At 35.9% G+C, this 16,667-nt stretch overlaps 2 protein-coding genes across 8 annotated transcripts in view; one reads left to right on the top strand and one right to left on the bottom strand.

Moving 5' to 3' along the window:
• The window catches only part of LOC149569009 (putative ubiquitin-conjugating enzyme E2 23), a 111,383-nt gene that overhangs the window by 59,815 nt on the left and 34,901 nt on the right, over window positions 1-16,667 (bottom strand). The gene's annotated exons all lie outside the window — the stretch shown is intronic.
• LOC149569010 (uncharacterized) lies at window positions 4,545-8,320 on the top strand. The gene is made up of 6 exons (XM_089821821.1): window positions 4,545-5,826; window positions 5,972-6,270; window positions 6,413-6,810; window positions 6,916-7,139; window positions 7,250-7,437; window positions 7,534-8,320. The coding sequence occupies exons 1-6, from the start codon at window positions 5,087-5,089 to the stop codon at window positions 8,145-8,147; spliced, it is 2,463 nt and encodes an 820-aa protein (XP_089677947.1). The 5' UTR covers window positions 4,545-5,086; the 3' UTR covers window positions 8,148-8,320.

Genomic DNA, 16,667 nt, shown 5'->3' with positions numbered 1-16,667 from the left:
TGTTTCAATCCATCTCATTTATTTTATAGTCGGAAGATCTCATGGCATGGAGGATGCTCGAGACTATTGTTGTTTCTTTTTCTTCTCGACAGGAGTTTAGCTTGTAATCTTTCAATTTTATATATTTTTAATCATGTCATGTTCTGATGTTCATAGTTTCTTCCGTTCTTTTCTTCCTGAAAATATTAATTTGTGTTTGTCGTTAAAGTCATTTATCGAGTGCTAAGCGATGATTGGAAAATATAAACTGCAATAGTAATCACTCAAATGTGGAGTCGGTTAACTTAATTCTATTGTTACCTGAGTCTTTGTTAATTACAACCGAAGGAACATTTGCATAACAGAGGTTCTCTATATGTTTTTTTTGTTTTGTTGAGTACCTAGGTAGAGCAATCATCTTTTCAAAGGGGGCTTCAAAGGATTGTTCTTCATTAAATTAATGATAGAAAAATAGTTATGGATCTTTGGGCATATATGGACATCAAAGAAATAGTTTTGAACTCTTGAGCCATTTTGAAATGTTGAATGACTATGTGGCAAGTGCAGAGCGTTGAGTAGATATTGAGGATTTTGGAGTCTACCAAGTCAAATATTGGCTCGCAAACGGAGTCTGAGCAGCTCGGCCTTTGAGGTAAGACAAGTTTATCAAAGGATAGATTAGTAATGAAATTCCTACTTGTCATTTTTTTTTGTTATGTTGTGTGGGTTGAATTCAAGTTCGTGCCATGATTTCTCCTAGGGCTTGCCAAGGCCTATGTTGTATGATATCCAAGGTTATTTTTGTTTGTGATAAAATATTCTTGGTAGTAGATTTTTTTTTTATGAATTCATCTCTATGGTGAGTCATGTGCATAGAGGTGATCACCATTTATAAGTGCTGACTTGGCAAATGATATTTTTTGGATTCTCGTAACTGTCGCCTTGAAACATGTTGAGCATCTTAAGGAAAACTATCAAAACTATATGAGCGCCCATTTCGCATTTGAAAAAGTAGTACATTTAAAGACAAGTTTGAGGTATTTCTCTGTATCAGATGTGATCGAGTATTCTTGTGCATTGTATGAGACACAGATACAAAACTTTGGTCTGGGTATAGGTTGCAAAGATAAGTATTATTGTGATCTTTATATTATACTGTTATAATTATATAAATGCTATGAGATTTACATAAGCTATAGAGGCATTATTCTAAATCTCTTTGAGTATGTGTATTTATTGAGATTAGACCACAAAGAGATGAGTATTAATGATTCAATTGCCTGAAACAGATTATTTCTAGAAATAGTATGTTGATTTTCCTCTCTTTTGCAGGATGCAACAAGAAGTATTAAGATGAAAGTGTTGCTTTGCATCTAGAAGGAAATGTTTCAGCTTGAGAGGGAGATTTCTTTTGCTGTTTTTTAATGATCAAAATAGTCCTCAATTAATCTTTATGATAAATTCATTTAATCTCTCTTCGTTGCAGGATGCAACAAGGAAGGCAATAAGTTGCTTTGGGAGATGTTGAGTTTTAAAGGGAGATATTAGCTTTAAAGGAAGATATAAGCTTTAGAGGGAGGTTTCATAATTAAGAGGGAATGCTTATGGAATTCCCTTCATTGTTATATATGCTTGTGATGGTTATGGTATATGTAAATTTGACTTAAATGGAACTAAGTCTTATTTTGTTATGCATATTTCTATTCTTGTTTGAATAAATGAGATTGTAAGATCGGCTATGATACCTCTGTCACTAGTGAACATCATGTTGAGAGAGTCCATGATGTCATCACGTTGAGAGATTTCATGATGAGAGTTGGATATCATGTTGAGAGATTCCATGATAGTTCACATTGAGAGAGTCCGTGAATAAAGGCTTAGCTACGAGTCTTGCAAAACTTTTCATGTTGAGTGATTCCATGAATATAAGTAATTGTTATAGGTTTTCATGTTGAGTGATTCCATGAATATAAGTAATTGTTATAGGTTTTCATGTTGAGTGATTCCATGAATATAAGTAATTGTTATAGGTTTTCATGTTGAGAGATTCCATGAATATGAGTAATTGTTACAGGTTTTCATGTTGAGTAACTCCATAAATTATGTTTTGAATTCGTATGATCATAATTTATCATTGACATTTTTTTTGTTGTAGATTTGTGTGACTGTTCAGCTAAAGATCTCTCTTGCTAAGAGGGAGTGTTAAAGTTTGTAGCTGCGTTAGAGATCTTTATCTCTCAAAATCTGGATGTTATTACCGTTATTGTCATCTTCAACTAAAAAGAACACTTAAGTTTAATTTGTAATATTAAGAGCAAATGACATGTATCATTCACATGCATTGAGGCATGAATATCCAAAGAGTTATCATTAATTGTAGGAGTTATGGGAATCTCAAGAGACCTTCGGTTATAATGTGAAGAGTCTCTCCTATTGTTATATATTTGCATCAAGCAAAAGATATTGCACACTTGAACGTTTATGATCAATCAAATGATATTCTTTGTTGTGTGGCTGGGTTTTTCCCTTCATTCTAGAAGGGTTTTCCCAGGATATTTTTGGTGTTCGTTGTTTTAGTTTTGTCTCTTTCTTATTGCTAGTTATCTTCATTGATTTTTGGGCTCAATTTTTAATAATTGATACATAGGTGCTTCGAAGATCCACAATCAACCCAAACTTAACTTGCTCACAAGGTTCCAAAACCTAGAACTCTTGGAGGCATTCAATATACTATGGACACAACTTGATGTAGGACCTCAACTAGGCTCCTTATTCAAACATGACATCAAGTTCTTTGAAGTATAGAGACATGGAGATGTAGGATGTTTGCTACCTTAAGAGACTCAAAAACTGTCAACAAAACTCCTTGCACAAACCTAGCTTACTAACCAAACACAATTGATCATATGAGGCCATTTGACCAAAATCCTTGATTCATGAGGGTACACAAGAACATCACATTAGTTGTTATGGAGACATTCAAATTGATGTTAGATCACATGAAGGGACCAAAACAACATGAGAAACCTACCCAGACAGACCTAACATGTTGTTTTGGTCAAGTTGCTTCACTAGCCCTTATTAGGTCTATTAGCCTTATCAATGAGTTTTTCGAAAATAACTTTCCACTCCCTAATCATAGAGACAAACAAAAAATCTTGTTATACACCCTTTTGGGAAATACAAAACATATCTCAGAACCAATATGGAGTTCTTTGGAATGAGATCAAACATGACTGGTCAGGGAGACCTAATAGGGCAATTAGGCATATTTAACAAGCAAGTACCCTTTCAATTCCTCACCCAACCCAAGCACCACATGGAGCACTCCAATTTTGTCTCCCAACTACACAATCCATCATTATATAGTGCCTACACCTCACAAATTTGGCACCGCTACACTCTTAGTATTCAAACCCTTACATTTTGGTTTGCCACATAAAGATGTCAAACACTTAAAACGCATTTTTGGCCCCATATGGGATCACTTTGAAACCTCTAGAATCTTACAGGTAACCCTAAAATCTATCATTTCACTAAGAATCAAAATCTCCTCTTGGTGGAATGAAAAGATGTTGTCATACTTGTGAAAACCCTAGCCAATTAGGGTTTCAAACTAGTTTATACAAAATTGGGTATAACTCCTTCAATTCTCAAATGACCTTTGTCAAATCAAAGCCAAAAGAAAGATAACTCACCTAAAGACACAACCATGTATGTTTCATACTCATGCCAATCCATTCAAAGCCGTACAAACCAACTGTCTACAATAAATGCACAAAATACTAGGAAAAGTCAGAGCAAATCTTTACTGGTCAACTTCAAATCATCAATAATTGCATATGCCTCAACCCAAATTAGCATAAATAGAAAAAGAGCATCCAATCCCAATTGATTATTAAATCATCAGACCGTTGGCTTTAGAAGTTGATTAGTTTTACAAGAAAGTTGAAAAAGTTGCTCAAGCAACTTTGAAAACTTTTGCAATTTTTGCCATCTAACCATCTAATGACCTCCTATGCACCTAAAACTTTTTGGATATGCCCAACATAGCTTACAATCATAAAAAAATGTCAATTCCTACACATTTTGAGGGTTTGACTATAGTTTGACTAACTAGGCCGTGAATCATTAGAAAAGAGAAAATCGGCATAGGAACCATACAAAATGATTGGAGACATCTCAAAATGGTCCGTAGGTTTACCCTTTGGTAGTCTCTCTTTCTTGAGATGAGCCAACGCTAAATTCACTACTTTGAATTGCACATCCCTCTTCTTTTCTTCTTCTTTTTCCTTACATTTTTCTGCACTCTTCTATAGAGTTTCTCTGACCTGTTTATGGATGTCCTTCATAGCTATTGCAAAATACTCTCCCTGTGCAATTCTTTTGTCTATTCCTGATCAATCCTTAAGTTTAAATATGCCTCTTGGGTGAATGCCATATCATAGATGGAAAACTCGCCGAGTACTCGGCGAGTTTTTAAAACTCGCCGAGTTTCCTAGCTCGGCGAGTTTTTAACCAGTTAACTCGCCGATTTAAAAACTCGACAAACTGGTAAAAACTCGCCGAGTAATCGGCGAGTAGTCGGCAAAAACTCGGCGAGTTTTTCCTAAAAACTCGCGGTTTACTGGTGAACGCGGCCTGTGAGGATTTAAGCGGCAGTGAGTGTGTTTTTTCTCATTCTTTCTTGTATTTGCATTGTTTAGAACCTTGAGGAGTGAAGAGAAGAAGGTTTGGAGGCATTCTTGGCTGATTGCAAGTGATTCAAGGCGGATTTGAGTGGATTGTAGAGGATTCTAACCGATTTTAGAAGACAAATTTCTTTCCAGGTATGTTCATCTTATCATAGTTTGAAAACTTTTTATAGTTTTATAACAAATGTTCTTTTGTTTTTGTTGTTTTTTGTAAATGTTTTCAAATCATTTAAAATCATTTTGAATCATTTGAAACCCTAGCTTCTAAGGATATGGTTGAAGTTTGTTGTTTGCTAAGGATATGGTTCAAGTTTGAAGTTTGAATCATTTGAAACCCTAGCTTCTAAGTTCTAACTTTGTTTATTCATTTCTCTATATATTTATGTGTAGGGCAACGGTCAACCATTAAAAAAATGACAAACCCACAAGAAGAGTGGCCACAAACACCATGCCCATCTGGATATATAGGCACTCGACCTAAAAATGCAAGAGATAAGGCATGGCGGTATGCCTATGAAGCTCCAAATCCAAATGATATTGGGAAGGTGATATGCATTCCCTGTGAGAGAATTATTTCTGGAGGCATAAACCGCCTCAAATACCACCTTGCAGGCATAAAGAAACATGACTCAAATCCTTGTCTCAAGGTAACTGATGAAGAAAAAAGATTCATCCATGCCCTACTTGCAGCTGCTGAAGAGAAAAAATTGAATAGGGAGAGGGCAAAAATAGCTATGAGGGCAGCCATAGCTGAATCTGAAGGAGCTCCTTTTGATATGCAAGAGGAAGAAGAAGCACTTGAGAACATACCCGGATCTCTTCGTGGCCCACGGATCCGCAAACAAAATTTCTCTTTTACCGGTTCCACTTCTTCTACATCTCCTACTTCTTCATCATCACCATCTAGATCCCCATCAGGGATAGGTGGTTATTTTGTGCCCAGGAACACACCTGGAGCACAGCCATCATTAGAGGGCACTGCATGGTTTAAGGAGGTGCATGAGCAAACTGATATTGCAGCAGCTGATTTTTGGTTTTTCAACAATATCTCAATGAATGCCGCTGATAGTCCCTATTGGGTCAATATGGTGAATGCAATGACAATATCAGGCAAAGGGTACAAGCCGCCTAATCGCAAGGATATGAGTGGAAGGTTAGTATTTTACTATTTAGTAATTGTAAATAATTGAGATTCACTTTAGTTCATTGTTATATTTTAAATCTTAATTGTTATAACTTATTTCCTAATTTTTTACTAACACTTACACTTTATTTAATATTACACTTAAATTTTGTAGGTTGCTTGACAAAGCGGTTGGTAGGGCAAGATTGTTGATAGAAGACCAAAAGAAAGAGTGGAAGAAGTATGGCTGCACCATTTTATCTGATGGGTGGACAGATGGAAGAAGTAGAACCATTATTAACTTCTTGATTGCTTGCAAAGATGATGTGGTGTTTTGGAAATCTGTCGATGCCTCCAACAAAGTGAAAAATGCAGCCACATTGGCTTTAATGTTGGAGAATGTTGTCATGGAGGTGGGAATAGAGAATGTGGTGCAAATAATCACAGATAATGCAGCAGCATATGTGGCAGCAGGTAGATTTAATTTTTTATATTTGAATCAATATGAATCATGAATGTAATGCTATGGTATTATTCAATTTAGATTTGATGTAATTTGTAAATACTAAATATGGAAAGTTTGTTACTGATTATTGATTTTTTGCTAATCTTTTAGGTAGAATCCTCCAAGAGAGGCATCCCACACTTTTTTGGTCACCTTGTGCAGCACATGTCCTTGACCTTCTTTTGGAGGACATAGGAAAACTTGATTGGGTGAGTCCAGTTGTGGAAGATGCTAGGCGAGTCACGAAATATATCTATAATCACCCATGGGTTCTCAGTTTGATGAGAAAAGCCACTAAAGGCAAAGATTTGATGAGACCTGCTATGACAAGGTTTGCAACGGTCTTCTTGACGTTGCAAAGTATTCTTGACCACATATTGGCTTTGAAGCAAATGTTTGTGTGTGCTGATTGGGTTGCTTCACCTTACTCAAAGAAGCCCGAAGGAGAAGCTGTGGCACGAATAGTCTTTGATGATAGCTTTTTTGCAAAGGCTAAGGAGATTGTGGAGGTAACTTCATTATATTTTTAGACTTTTAGTTTATTCAAGTTTCATTTTCAATTCATAACTTACTATGTTATTAACTAATTTGTATTTTTCAAATTTCAAATGTAGATGTCTCTGCCCCTGGTTCTAGTCTTGCGCACATGTGATGGGCAGCAATCTCCAATGGGAGGTCTTTATGAGGCCATGGATAGGGCGAAAGAGGCTGTTAGAAGTTACTATCACGGGGACAGTCTCAGATTTGACCCCATTTGGGAAATAATTGATAGGAGGTGGAACAATATGCTCCACCAACCTATTCATGCAGCAGGCTACTTCCTCAATCCCAAATTCAGGTATTATGATAATTGATTGTCCTTGAAGTTGGGATTTTAATAAGTCTTTATTTTACTTTACTTTTTAAGGTTGTGTAGTAAGACTTGATATCATTTTCTATTTGTTTTAGGGCTGATGATTCCTACTCAGATCCTAATGGAGAGGTCATGGAAGGTCTCTCTAAATGCATTGAGAGAATGATATCAAGTGAAGAGGAGAGAGACCTTATTGTGACCGAACAACAAATCTATGTGGAATCAAGGGGTCCTTTGTTCTCTTCTATGCTAGCAAAGAGAGCAAGATCTACTCAAGCACCAGGTAAAGCGTCAAACATTAAAACTTTTGCTAATTGATAAGTTGTGCTTCTAATTTTGTTTTTTATTGCTTTATAACTTTTTAAATTTTGTTTTGCAGATGCTTGGTGGGCAAGTTGGGGTGGCAATACCCCCAATTTAAGGAAATTTGCTCTCAGAGTCCTATCCCAACCTTGTAGCTCATCCCATTGTGAGCGCAATTGGAGCTTATTTGAGTCCATCCATACAAAGAAAAGAAACAGAATGACTCAAAAACGGCTTAATGACCTTGTTTATGTGCACTATAATCTTAAGTTGCGCATAAAAAAGTCACAACTCTTAGAACTACCTGGTCCGCTTGATCTAGATGAGATAGATCCTTATTCTGATTGGACAGCACAGGAGCCAAGTCCATTGTTTACACCAGATGAGATCGCTGATTTGGAGAGGCAGGCCATGGAGGGGGAGGTTGACACTGATTTTCAGTTCACTATGGATGACATTGAGGATGAGGACGAGGATGATGATGATTCAGGCGAGGATCAGACATTACCATTAGGAGGAGATGCATCCTCTTCCAGGACGCCGAGCCAGTCAGTAGGGACGTCGAGCGAGGGGGCACAGCCACAGAGTTCACAGTCACGCAGCTCACGCCCTATCCCAGTGCGGGGCACTTCTTCTAGGACTAGACCCCCTCGCTTTCCTGCTAGTGCAAGTGGAAAGAGGAAGATGTGATTGGCATTGTCACATTGTATTGATGTATTTAGACTTTTAGTATTTACTTCTAGTTTGACAGATTGAAACTATTTAGTAATTTACTATTTTGCTTCCTACCATGAGCATTCTGCATGAGAATGCAATTTTGTACGCATTATGCATTTATATATATCTAAACTTTGTTTCTTTCTTTTGTATTGTCTTTAATTAACTTATTAGATGCATCTTCTCATTAAATTTTGCAAAATAAATGTATTTTTAATTAAATTTCAGTGGTTTTTTAGGTTCCCGAGTTTTTCCCGAGTTTTTTTTTTAAATCGCCGAGTTTTTCCCGATTAAACTTTTGGGGGGCTTGGCGAGTTTTTGCATTTGGCGAGTTTTCCAACTATGTGCCATATACTACTCCAAATGAGCTTTTCCTCGTGCTACTGCTTATGGAATCATCATAGGCATATTCTGCTTGAGGTAGGACCATATCCCAATATTTTCCATGTTCTTTTGTCAGGCTTCTTAAAAGGTTTCCCAGAGATCTGTTTACTACCTCAGTTTGACCCTCTGTTAGGGATAGTATGCAGAACTAAAGGACAAATTGGTTCCCAATTTTTCCCATCAGGTCCTCGAAAACTGACCTACAAATTTTGAATCCCTATTTGAGACAATATTCAAAGGTAACCCATGGATTATTACAATCTCCTTGGCAAATATACCTGCAATGTGTGAAGCATCATTGGTGCATTTACATGAAAAGCAGCATGTCATTTTGCTAAACCTGTCCACAACCACAGAAACATTAGAATGAACTCTTCGTGTTCTTGGCACTCCTAACACAAAATCCATTCTTACACTCTCCCATGGTCTTCTTGGAATGGGTAGTTGTTGGTAAAGTCCCGCATTAGATGATACCCCTTTAGCCCTTTGAAATATCATACACCCTTCTACAAACCTTCTAACATCTGATTGCATCTTGGGCTAGAAATAGTACCTCCTCTCTTGATCTAAGGTCTTATCAAGACCAAAGTGTCACCTAAACTCCTATGGTGTTTTTCCTTTATAATGTTTTCCCTTATTGAACATTTTGGAACACACAACTAGCTCCCCTTAAAAAGAAGTCCATTCTGCAATAAAAAAATTAGAGTATTCACTATGATAAGTTCTTGAAAAACTGACTGCAAACTTCATAATCTCCTTAAAGTCTACATCATCCTTATACGTGTCCTTAAGGGAATCAATTCATGCTTTGCAACTAGACTTCTTGTACCACCAGTTCCCTTCAGCTTAGTGCATATTCTACCTCACTGACTTGACCCTTTTTGCATTGGATATGGTGAAGGAGTAATCCTGCAGGTGCTCCACCCACTTCTATGGTTGTAATTTAGTTTGTCCTACCTATTTAGAAAACTCAAAGCATGATTGTTAGTATAAACAATAAGCTCTCTAGGTAACAAATAATGTCTCCATTTTTTACGGGCTTGAACCATTGCATATCTAAAAAATCTCGCTGGCCTATCCTCCTAACTCAAAAGTGCACAAATGGCTTGATTACTAGTATCACATTCGATGGTGAAAATCTTATTGAAATCAGGTAAAACAAGTATTTTTTTTGTGCTACCCTCTTCTTCAAGTGCTCAAATCCTTTATGTCTCATTAATCCAAGCAAACTTGCATTTGTTTCCTCCTTAAATGGTATCTATCAAGGGTGCACAAATGTGACTAAATTTTTCAATGAACTTCCTATAGAAACTAGCAAGCCTATGATAACTCTTAACATCACCAACTGACCTTGGGGTTGGCCAATTAAGGATGGCTTCAACCTTGGAAGGATCCATCTTCAAGCTTCCCTTTGAGATAGCAAATCCGAGATAGACAAGTTCTTCCTTCATAAAGTCGCATTTCTCCAACTTAATCATAAGCTTCTATTCATGCAGTCTCCTTAACACCATGTCTAGGTGCCTCGTATGCTCCTCCTTTGACTTGCTAAAAACCAATATATCATTCAAATAAACTACAACAAATGTACATATATATGTCTTGAAGACCTCATTCAAGAAGTGTATAAAGGTGCTATGAGCATTTGATGGCCCAAAGGGCACCACCAACCATTCATATAAGCCCTTAGTGCTCTTGAAGGTTGTCTTCCACTCATCCCCCTCTTTGATCCATATTTGATGATGACCACTTTTAAGGTCAATCTTTGAGAAATAGCTTGCTCAACCCCCAAAATGGCTTGCAGTTTAGAAATAAAGTAAAGTTGCATAGGATGTATCAGATTCTTAAGTTGTAGAGATTTAGCTTCAATAAACATAAGGGTCCGTTTGGATTGCGGATTTGAGCAAGAATTGGAATTTGGAATCCTCAAAAATTCCTAATCCATTGTTTGGGTCTGCAAAATAGGAATTGGAATTCGGGGAAATGTGGATTCGGTATCCCCATTTGACTCCCAAAACAAGAATTTTGTCTCCCCTCAAAATACTTGTTATTTAGAATTCTCGTTTTAATTCCCATTTTAAATCCCATTTTTTGAAAATGAGGATTTCAACTAAAGTGAAATTAATTGGGTTTGACATCTGGATGCCCATTTGGGAGCACCTATTTTTGAAATTTAATTGAGTTGTAACCCAGAGAGTGAGACGTTTCAAGAAATGATACCCTTTGCATCTACTTCGAGCACCCTTTGAATGCTATTTTGTAAAAATTAGCAGGTGCCACTTGAAGAAATTAGAAAGATTATTGCAGAAATTTGTACAAATACAATTTTTTTAAATTGGGGAAAATTTTCAGCTATTGTTGCACCTGCTCATATGTTTGGATTAAATAAAATAACTAGTACCGCACATATCTAATTTCTTTCGTCTTTCTTTTAACTTTTTCTTGAATTGTTATTTTGCAATGAACATCGACATTTTCAACATGTGTGGAGTTGGAAGCACCACAAATGGATCCTTGAACAAATTGGAGATATGAATCGCCTTTCTGACTGTAACTTTTATATTCATATTTTGAATCATATATTCATATTTTGAACCAGACAGGTTTGGAATAACAAATTTCAAATATCAAATATTTTTAGGTTTGAACCAAACAGTCCCTAAATAAATTCTAGAAAGCGTAATATGGATTTCAAGATCCAAAATCCCAAATCAAGGATTTTAGATTCCAATTCCTAAATCATATTCCAGCAACCAAACGGGCCCGAAGTTTATAACTAATGGAGTGTTCATTATGCCAGTCGGTTGACCATGTTGATGTTTATGCTAGATGCATCAAAGACTAATAATGTGCGCCAACTGGAGGATGTATGCGTAGGTAATTCGGGACCAGTCGAGATCTTGATGGGTGTTCTTGATGGGTGATGCACAGTGTGTCCACATTTCTGGTGCTATTAGGGCTCTAGGATGGAGACAAGCACACATTTGATTGAGTAACTTGTTTGTGGCAGACTTCCGGAATTTCAAGATATGTTCTAGGCCGACAAAAGAATGTATTCATTATTGGAATGCATATATATTGTTGATCTAAACTCATTCCAATGAGTATGAGTTGGAGGAAATGAAAAATATTGTACAAGATGTACATTCAATACGTAGCAAAGATAAATTAAAAAGTGTAAATCTAGTTGTACACCCTATATACATTGAGAGTGTTCTCATGTAGATCAGATCAGGTAGATATTAAATTGAGTTAAGGAAGTCCATATTATATGTATCCCCTTTCTGTATTTGAGGTTGATGCCTCATAATTTGAGATTGTGGCCTGTTCTTGCATTAGGGGGCTGGTGCATACTGTAGGTTGGCTGCTGCAAATGTAATCGAAATCGGTGTCTCCATTTGAGATTGTAATTTCATGTGGGTTGATGCCCACAAAATTTTGTAAGTTATTTATTATATTGTGAGACTAGATTGGACAGTACATTCAAGTACCTATTCTATTTATGGTTTTCCCTTTCCAAGTTTCCACATAAATCTAGTGCTCTGTTAAGTTAGTGTATGTTTATCTTTTGTTGAGCGGGTGATATGAAAATTTGAGAAATTATAAATGGTAATTAATGTTGAATTAAATTGACCCTCCTCGCCCCCACCTCAATATATCTGTATGTGTAACAATGTCGACCAAGCCAACCAATAAACTGAACCACATTACCACAATCAATAGCATGAACCAACTTGCAAACTAAACCAAGAAAATAGATAGTTTGACCCAACAAGCACATGGCATAACCTATCAAATGGAGCCAATCTTCATAATATCAAGCAAAACTATTCACAATAATCATGCATAGAAAATCAAGATGCAAAAGAATCAAGATAGTAAAAGGAAATAGAAGCGTGAAATACACTTGCTAAGCTAATCTAAGAGAGAAAATACGAGCAAATGGATTAAAACTTTGCAATTGCAACAATAAATATACTACAATACACTATAAGGGAAAACCCTTATGGAAGAAAAACTCCACGCTCCAAAGCAACTCAATGTATTATTAAATAATCAATGGCTATGATATATTTGCAAAGTCTAAGCCTCTATAAGAGTATCACCAACCAAAAATCTAGAGTAATTCTAGCAACATAACAATACCTACAAAGCACACTAACAAGAAATTCATATCAAGCATTCAATAAAAAGGCAATGCGATGCATGAAACCATCAAATGATGATTACAACTCAGTGAGTTGAACCACATAAAATTCGATGCCAAAATTCTTTGTTAATAATCAAACACCCAAACTCTCAAGATAAGTCATGTTGCGACATAATCACACATCACCCCATTACAATGGGGACACCCAAATTTTCACATTTTATGGTTTTGTTGAAGTGTTTCAATCTCAATCTCTGATCCCTTGCCAATGTGAAGTTTAGAAGTTTAATCCAAATTCAGAGATGTTAAAAAGTAAAAGGGAAAATGCATGACCAAAATAATATTTTGATGCCACAAAGGTGTTCAAAAGGCCCAAGGGACAAAGATCGATATTTCTTGACGTCAACTTTGACAACTACTTTCCAGGAAAAGTTGCTTTTTCTACATCTTTGCTTTTTCAAAAAGAAAATTTGGCATTTATACGCCAATTGGGGTTTTCTTTTTTTGTCTTTTGTTTTTCTTTTTTGTATTCTTTTTTGTTTATTTTTCTAAATTTCTATTATTAGAAGTTTTTGTTTGGGGAAGGTTTAAGGTTACGTCTGCATTTGAGAAAAGTGAGAAATCACCCGTATAAAAATTTAAAACTCCTATTTTCAACTTCAAGTTTGTCTTGGATTTCACAAAAAAACACAAAAAGTGGTGAAAATTTGTGGATTTCAAAACAAGGAAAAGCGTTCAAAATTGTGAAAATCCTTTCACCAATATCAAAATTATTTTGGAAAAGTCAAGAGAGGCTATGTGAAAGAACATTGATAGGAGCGTGCTAATCACTGAAATTTGGCTAAGTCCTCAAATTTTTAGAATTTTCTAAAATCTAGAATGTCTATTATAACTCCTACACATTTGAAACCACTCTCAAAAACCCTAATGATATTTCTATAAAAAATAACTTGAAGTGTAAGAAAGGGCTTGTACTTAAATATTATTTTTTATATGAATATATTTTCCTCCACGCTTGAAATTCCATGAATCAGCCTAAACTCCGACCATGAAAAGTTTGTCCAAGTAAAAAATTCCTCAAACCAATGCCAAATCCACTCAATGGAGGGAAATTCCTAAAGACATGAGAAGTTTGTGTAATGTCCCCATTTTGGCTGGCATCGTTTTGTGTGCCGAATCAGTCTATCACGGACTCTCGTAGACAGGTGGTTGTGATGAGTCATTCTGGCGTTTATTTGGAGATTGGATGGTTTATTATACTCTTGGAGATATTATTTATTTTTTATCATTACTTCTTATATTGGGCCTATATGTTATAATTCTAAGTTAAGTTGCACTTTTTATTTTATAAAATTATTTTATTATAAAAGTGCATTATAATGAGATTTTATAATGAATGTTTCTAGAAGTTCTTAGTAACTTCTTAGAAAAGGATGCTTCTAGAACCCCTTAGTAACTTCTTAGAAAAGTAAATAAATAAAGGGCTTGGCCTCTCATTTGAACGGATGGGAATTGATGATTCTACTACTATTCTCTTTGAGCATTTGTGGCACCATCCAGGTCTGCAAATATTCAGCATAATCCTTGAGAACGATACCTCTTAAGAGATTGCATAACTGAGGAAGTGAAAGACCTTCTGAAGGGTTGCACTTTGGAAGTGGTATTCAGCCATTTCAAGTTGAGCTTAATTTGAATACTCAGACTACCTGAGGGTTTGAGTTTTTTGAAAGCAGTCCGAAAAAGTAGATCCAAAAAAGCAGTTCGAAAAAGCAAAGCGAAAAAGCAGATCCAAAAAAAGCAAGCGAAAAAAGTAGATCGGAAAAAGTAAAGCAGAAAAGGCAGCATTGGAGAAAATTATTACAGCCATCTGCAACCAAGTTCCTTTGTTAGCATTGCATTTTAGGTGTCGTAAGTTTCAGCTGTAGGTGTGCATTATACCAACATTATCATTTTTGTAATCCATGTAAATGCCAAAAGTCTTGGCCTTATTTCATGAGCATTGTATTAGAAATTTTATTGCAATTAAGGAGATAATAGTTGCTGGTGTCATTTGAGCAATTCAATATCATTATTTAATAGCTAGTTAGTTTGCATACCAATTGTTTGTAAAAATGCTAGTTGGCTGTAGGTGTTCATTTCTCATGTTTAGATCATATATATGCATTGTATATTGCCAAAATTAGTTGCACATTCATGTTAGGTCATTGTTTAGTCAATTCAGAGTCTGCTTGCAAGCATTCTTATTGATGCTAAGTGAAGGAAAGAGCCATAAAAGCAAACTGATTTTTTATATCAGTCATATGACCCTTGTATGCAAAGTGTTTTCTTGAACCTTTATCAGCATTTTGGGATCAGATTTGAGCAAGGTCATTACAGTTTGACATAAAAATGATAAAAATCCTCAATCCTCAACAAAGTCTGCTTCAAGATGTGAAATTCCTTGACAAGGGGCAAAGTTTGAATTCTCCAACATGAGAAATACCTAACACCGCATGAAGTCTAATCAAAGTGGGACTAGAGACATGTTCCACCAACGCAACTGAAGTCTGACCAGCTATAAGAGCTATGAAATTTGAGAAGTGTAGAAAATTCCTCAAATGTATATGAAGTTCAGGCAGGTAAGAGAAAATGAGAAATTTGTTTAAGTGTTGGAAGAATCCATGGGTTGAGATGAAGTTTGCCAAGGTTTTGGAGAAATTTGGTTAATAGTTTGAAAAATTCTCAATCCTAATGAAGTCCGCGTAGGTATGAAGGCCATGAAATTTGACGAAGGCATGCCAAAGACCATAAATGATGATCAAATCTAATGGAAAATTCCTCAAACCTGGTTAAAATCCACCTCAATTTGGAATGAAAATCAAGAGGAAACAAGAAGAAAACCGACTTGAAGAAAGTAAAGGAGAAATTAAGGAAAAAAAAAATTATCCAAGAGGAGAAATTGGATCCAAATAAAGCTAAGTTTGTTTTTGATTCATAAAAAACTCAAACAAAATACAAAGAAGACAATAAAACAAAGTGCATCAATGTCTTTATGGCTATTCACATCTATAGTGTGAATAAATGTGATGATTTCAGATATACCACATGGACTACTTCCAACCTTGCATTTGAGCATATAGCAAGCCAATTGTTACAAATCCTAATGGTTACCCTAAATGATTCGAGGATAAGATTGAGAGGACTACTTGGGAGTTATTGGGTGTAGGAAATACACGAGTTAGTTCTAGTCCCTTCGCATCTTCAGTTGTCTTCGTGAAAAAGGAAGGTAGTCTTAGGATATGCATATAGATTGTCATGAACTTAATAAGAAGGCCATAAAGAACAAGTATGCTATTGGGCATATTGATGTCTTGTTGGATGAGTTACACGGATCATTCTATTTCTTCAAAATAGATTTTCATTCATGATACCATTGGTTTCGAATTTGAGAGAAGGATGTGCATAAGACAGTATTTGGGTACCAATATGGCCATTTTGAGTAGTTGGCAATGCCCTTTAGACTATCAAATGGTTTGGCTAGTTTTCAGTCTTGCATGAATCATGTGTTTGATAAGCAATTGTGGAAACTCCTGTTGGTTTTCTTTGATGTTATCTTAGTATGTAGCAAGACGTCGAAGGATCATCTTCGGCACCTTGATGAGGTGTTGAGTATCTTAGTGGTTGATTCCCTTTTTGCGGAAGCCTCTAAATGTGAGTTTGGTTTCATTGAGCTATTGTATTTGGGATGTCATTGGGCATGGTGGAGTGAATGCACATAGAGAGAAGATTCAATTCCATACTTGATTGGCCACCACCAACAAACATGTCACAATTGAGAGACTTTGTTGTTTTATGCACATACTATATAATGTTCCCACTTCTGGCTTAAGGAATAAATACTAGAACCTACAGCAGATCGTTAGTACAAGATTAAAAAAAAGTAAATATGAACATGAAATTAAGATTCTACAGCATGCTATACA

Source organism: Cupressus sempervirens, chromosome 3 (assembly GCF_028749045.1).
Source record: "Cupressus sempervirens isolate cs-2001-9-10 chromosome 3, ASM2874904v1, whole genome shotgun sequence".
NCBI lineage: Eukaryota > Viridiplantae > Streptophyta > Pinopsida > Cupressales > Cupressaceae > Cupressus > Cupressus sempervirens.
This window is presented reverse-complemented; position numbering and strand designations above follow the sequence as displayed.